General features: G+C 39.9%; 1 protein-coding gene across 1 annotated transcript; it reads left to right on the top strand.

Moving 5' to 3' along the window:
- Positions 1-2,023: 2,023 nt before the first annotated feature.
- LOC116412154 (olfactory receptor 5A2-like) lies at positions 2,024-2,974 on the top strand (the record flags this gene model as incomplete). The annotated part of the gene is made up of 1 exon (XM_031905785.1): positions 2,024-2,974. A coding segment is annotated over one exon (951 nt), but the record flags the coding sequence as incomplete, so codon positions are not given.
- Between the last annotated feature and the right edge of the window lie 3,493 nt (positions 2,975-6,467).

Raw genomic sequence — 6,467 nt, 5'->3', positions numbered from 1 at the left:
TTACTATATTGTCCAAATGTAAAAATAGACTGACCTCTCTGAACAGAACATCCCCGCTAATGCCATTTCTATATAACGAGACATTTCCACTGGGTCTAGACACGCATTTTGTCCAGCTTTGGAAACATACAATAGCATTCCAACTTATTCACCTATTTGACCCAAAGACAAAAAGTTTTTGGAGAAACAGGCTTTAGAAGAGAAATACGGCTTAGTAGGTTTCCAAGAATATATGTATTTCCTGCTGAGACATTATACAAAATTTCTGTGTACAACAATGAAAGCCTCAGAACTCACCACATTTGAAATGTTATGTACTAGGGTTGGAGAAAGGAAGGGACATATATCCAAATATACAATATACTTTACTCCTACCCAGTGGAGGAAAAACCCCACCCATACATGCAGCAATGGGAGAAAGTCTTATCCACCTCCATCACCATGGAGAAATGGGACCGCATTTGGTCTAATGCGACAAAGTCTTCCATATGCACAACCATAAAGGAAAATATTTATAAAATCTTGTTTGGGTGGTATCACACACCTGCCCTACTACATAAGCTTTTCCCAGGTGTCATATCTAATTGCTGGAGATGTGATGCAGTTCCTGCAACGGTCTATCACATCTTTTGGACATGCCCAAAAATCACCCCTCTGTGGACTATAGTAAGTCAAGTGATAGTAAGAACCCTATGCCTAGACCTACAGAATGATCCCTTGACCCACTTACTAGGTCACCCAGTCCAAGGAGTGGGGAAGAGAACACAAAAAATATTAAATTGTATATTCACAGCAACCAGGTGCTTAATAGCCGCTTACTGGAAAAACCCCTCACCCCCTTCGTTCCGAGACTTAGTAAATAAAATTGAACAAGTGAGGAGGATGGAATACTTAACAGCCTTATTCCATGGCACATCCTTAACAGTAGAAGAGGACTGGTTTATGTTGAAGGCTCATTATGTTGAACATTATGTTCCCTTTGTACCAAGCTGATGAAAATATGCAAAAAAAAAAAAATTCATGCAATCTGCTAAAAACATTTAGAGATCAAAGGGGCACATTTACTAACCCATGAACGGGCCGAATGCGTCCGATTGCGTTTTTTTCGTAATGATCGGTATTTTGTGATTTTTTCGGAAAATTGACGCGACTTTTTCGTTACCAATACGATTTTTGCGAAAAAAACGCGAGTTTTTCGTAGCCATTCCGAAAGTTGCGATTTTTTCGTAGCGTTAAAACTTGCGCAAAAAGTTGCGATTTTTTTCGTAGTGTTAAAACTTGCGCGAAACGTCGCGCCTTTTAAGTTTTAACGCTACGAAAAAAGCGAAACTTTTCGCGCATGTTTTAACGCTACGAAAAAATCACAACTTTCGGAATGGCTACGAAAAACTCGCGTTTTTTCACGCAAATCGTATTGGTAACGAAAAAGTCGCGATAATTTCCGAAAAGTCATAAAGGCAAAAAATACGAAAAAGTCGCAAAATGTTCGTTTTCAAATCGGAATTTTTCCAATTCGGATTCGGATTCGTGGGTTAGTAAATGTGCCCCATAGTCTTAAGAGAGAAAGTATTCCAAGCAGTAACAATAAACAGTACAGGAGATAAGCAGATTTGCGCTCACAACTTGGGCCAATGTAAGAAAATAATTCAGATAAACATATATTTTACACACTATATTGGTTAAAGAAACTTGCTAAATAGATAATAATGTTCCAGTAAGAGTTTCTATTAGTCCCCTCTGGTGTAAGGACACATTTTTTCCCTAGAGAGGGAACATTTTACAGATTATAGTTTTTATAGAACACTAAGCATATATGTATATAAAATTAGCTAATGATTGTGTATTCTCAAATGAATTCCCTGTGTCACACTGGTTATATAAACTGGGTTCCTAAAGAGACCGGCAGACTCTGTGCCCCTGCATGGAAGAACCTTCTGCTCCTCAGGCTGAGCAAAGACAAGATCTATCTGACTAATGTATTTGTATGATAAAAGGGTTTTGGCTTTAATAGGAGAATCATTGACTTGAACAAATGGTCTCAGAAAATAAAGAAAATGTTTCAGGATTCATCATCCAAGGGTTCTCTGATACTCCCGAGCTTCATATCTCTCTTTTTGTGCTATTCCTTGGCATCTATCTCATCATTCTGCTGGGAAATCTCATCATATTCTTAGTCATTTCATGCAATCCTCACTTACACACCCCCATGTACATATTCTTGCAGAACCTTTCACTCATAGACATTTCTTCCACCTCAAATATTTTCCCTAATTTGCTACATATTCTTCTCACACAACAAAATAGCATTTCATTCTTGGGGTGTATGACTCAAATGTATGTTTTTGCGTCCTTGACTTGCAGTGAATACTTTCTCCTGACGGCCATGGCATATGATCGTTATGTTGCCATCTGTGATCCCCTTCATTACATTGCCCGAATGAGCAGGAAACACTGTGCTGGGCTTATAACTGCAGCATTCACTGTTGGGTTTTGTAACCCTGTTGGCATTGCAGTATGTGTATCTAAACTATCATATTGTGCTTCTCATCATATTAACCATTTTTTCTGTGATGTCACACCATTGCTAAAACTTTCCTGCAGCAGCACTTTTAGTGTGGAATTCTTTATTTACATTGAAACTATATTACTGGGTTTCAGTTCCTTCCTCCTTACTCTGGCCTCATACATATTTATCATCTCTGCTATCCTGAAAATACAATCCTCAGAGGGGAGACAAAAAGCCTTTTCTACCTGTGCTTCTCACCTGGCCTGTGTGATAACCCTTTATGGGACAGCATTTTGCCTGTATATGAGACCCACCACAAGTTATTCCCTGGAAAGAGACAAGTATTTCTCACTGCTGTACATTGCCCTGGGCCCTGTGCTAAATCCTCTTATTTACACACTGAAAAATAGAGAATTCCAATCTTCCATCAATAAAATGTTGAGCTTTTTTGTCTTAGATAGGTGTTAGCTAATACGAGTCAATAATATTGAAAGTTGTCGTTACAGAATTTTACAGATTGGCACCACTTGTGGAGAGAAGAAAATCCAAAGACTTAACAGAACAGTCAGAACCCAGTTAGAGCTCTTTTCAAGCAAATAACATTTACATGATGGATTCGGACTCTACTGATGTGATTTTTTAGTGTTTCGTCCTAGCACTAATTATCAATATCAGAATGCCTTGAAACTCTTGCGATAGAGACCTTTACAGGTATGGGATGCCTTATTTGAAAACCTATTAACCAGAAAGCTCTGAATTATGGAAAGGCTGTCTCCCTTAGACTCAATTTTAGTCAAATAATTCAAATTTTTTAAAAAAGATTTCCTGTTTTCACTGTAATAATAAAATAGCACCTTTACTTGCGAAAGAATCCTACCGAGTTTATTTAATGTTTAAATGATTTTTAGTAGATTTAAAGTACAGAGATCCAAATTATGGAAAGACAACATAAAAAAAACAGGTCAGTAGCATTCAGAATAACAGGTCCCATACCTGTACTTTATACTTGATCATAACTAAGATATAATTAATTGGAGGTAGGACAATCCTATTGGGTTTATTTAAACCCAGGTCCCATACCTGTACATGCACATTATTAATACATTATATGAAATATACCTCTTTTATGCTGTTAAAGGGATATCGTTAATGTCTTCATGCTGTCCCTCTGCTTACAGATTCCTGAGTAACCCAAATAATCCAACAATAAACCATGATTCCCCAACAGTCTATGAATCAGACCTCTGACAACCCAATGGAAGACCATACTAAGATTTTCTATGAAGTCAAGTAAGTGCTAGTAGTTTGGAAATTGTTGCAGGTTTTAAAAATGGCAAAAATATCCAGTCACCGGGTGTAAGATGTCAAATGGATATTAATGGGCATTTGAGAAAATGAGCATCTAGGATAGAAAAAGTTCCTCTAATAGTCCCCCCTTATTGAATTGGGGCAGATCAGAGAAAAAAATCTCTCAAGGGGGACATACCAAGACAAAACTTTAACACCATATTTAATAAAGGGTAAAATGGAAACTCTCTACAAATATTCTCAAAATAGAATCCAAAACCCAATTTAAAGGAATACTGTCATGGGAAAAAATGTTTTTTTTAAAAAACCCATTAGTTAATAGAGCTTCTCCAGCAGAATTCTCCATTGAAATCTGTTTTTCAAAAACACAGATTTTTTCATATTTAATTTTGAAATTTCACATAGGGCTAGACATATTCTTCATTTCCCAGGGTGCCACATGTGACCTGTGCTCTAATAAACTTCAGTTACACTTTACTGCTGCGCTGCAAGTTGGAGTGATATCCCCCCCCTCCCAGAAGCCGATCAGCAGAACAATGGGAAGGGAACAAGATAGCAGCTCCCAGTAGGTATCAGAATTGCACTCAATAGTAAGAATTCCAAGTCTGGCTGGGGACTCCTCCAGTTACATGGGAGTAGGAGAAACAATAGGTTAGCTGAAAGCAGTTCTAATGTGTAGCGCTGGCTGAAAGCTCAGACTCAGGCACACTTTACTGCTGCGCTGCAAGTTGGAGTGATATCCCCCCCTCCCAGCAGCCGATCAGCAGAACAATGGGAAGGGAGCAAGATAGCAGCTCCCAGTAGGTATCAGAATACCACAGAATAGTAAGAAATCCAAGTCTGGCTTGGGACTCCTCCGGTTACATGGGAGTAGGAGAAACAATAGGTTAGCTGAAAGCAGTTCTAATGTGTAGCGCTGGCTCCTTCTGAAAGTTCAGACTCAGGCACACTTTACTGCTGCGCTGCAAGTTGGAGTTATATCCCCCCCTCCCAGCAGCTGATCAGCAGAACAATGGGAAGGGAACAAGATAGCAGCTCCCAGTAGGTATCAGAATAGCACTCAATAGTAAGAAATCCAGGGTTAGGGTTAAAAGATAGATTTGTGAAGTGGAGTAACTAGCATGGAGCAGACCCTGTGACCCCATACTAGGCATAGCAAGCCCAGTATGGAGGGCTAGTGTCCCCCCATGTTTTGGATCACTCACGGTCTCCCTTGCATCCTGAAATCCCAGACCCCCCACACACTTTTACATATAACGGGTATGGGAGGCGGAAAGGACCAGTGGCGTTGGTTGCAGGGTGCTCACAGGTATCTAGTTATCCCATTTCATGTATTTGAATATCTGTAAAATCTGTAAAAATATTTTTGCCACTTGGTGAAAATTTTGTAGCAAAATATTGCCTGCCTGAACATGTAATATTTAGGGGAAATTAGCTATGGTAGGCAGGTATGCAGAGGATTTAGGAGCATAGACACAGGGACACCACTTCTTCAGGCAAAAAACACACGTTTATTTTGGGTACAAAACACCTTCCAACATAAACATTACAATTCACAATTCATCAGAAAACAGTTCATTAAACTTATTCACGATTTGTTCCGTCTTTGGGCTCTCACCTTCCAGGGTAACGCTCATGCTCTGGAACCTTCTCACTAAGCCTCGTCATCTAGCACTTACATTCGTGGTCATGGTTCCCTTTGCTCCTTGCAGTGGCAGGCTGCTCTGAGAGTGAACCCCTCTCTGTGAGTCAACAGGTATCTTTTCGCAATTTCATTACACAAATCAACCCAAATCATAAAAAGAAATCCCTCTGGGCACTACCTACACACATGCCCTCACTACACTGGGCACCTTGTAGACTACCAGTAACAAAACACTGTACTCCCCCCGTACTCACAATACTTCAGCCTCCTGAAAATTGTTGTATCGGTCATACAAAAATATCGAAATTGCGTTCCAAAAGTCACAAAATTTTTGTGCTGAAAAGCTCATTAAGCCACAAAAACCTTTCTTGCTTTGATGTCTTCCATGTCTAGCTTTGGAAGCCTTCCATAGGACTCTGGTTCTCGACAGATCAAACCTGGTGAAAAGATAGTCCAGAGAAAAGTTTAAAGAATTCCAAAATATTCCCAGTCTTTACGCAAAATACATAAATGGGGCAGGCATGACTTTGGTAGGCCCCGTTTAAGGGTAAATAGCAAGTGGGACAGGCTAGAAAGGGAGCAGGGACCGGGGAAAGGATGCAGGCCATGGTCAGGTTGGAGGCAAGACAGAGGCAGACCTGAGACATGCTGGGGGTGGGGGGCAACTTATTACAAGTTTATCAGCAGCTACATTGCCAGTAAATTTGCAATACCTGCCCCAGCCCTGGCTGGTATTTTACAGGCTAGGCCATTGAAATGCTGGCCAGGTGGCAACTTTAGTTCTGCTCGAACAAAGAAGGGAGTTAGTCCTTCCAGCATGTAATAAAGTGTGTTCCCTGTGTACCAGACTGATGAGAATGTCAGGTGTGTACACAATATCTAAAAATTAATCTGATCAGCGACTCCCTATTAATACCAGGACACACAATCGGCTGACATTTCATGATTTAGGGGCAATTATTTCCTAATTTGGATTTGTGTTATCTTAGAAGCTGTTTAACCACAACT

Source organism: Xenopus tropicalis, chromosome 7 (assembly GCF_000004195.4).
Source record: "Xenopus tropicalis strain Nigerian chromosome 7, UCB_Xtro_10.0, whole genome shotgun sequence".
Taxonomy (NCBI): domain Eukaryota; kingdom Metazoa; phylum Chordata; class Amphibia; order Anura; family Pipidae; genus Xenopus; species Xenopus tropicalis.
This window is presented reverse-complemented; position numbering and strand designations above follow the sequence as displayed.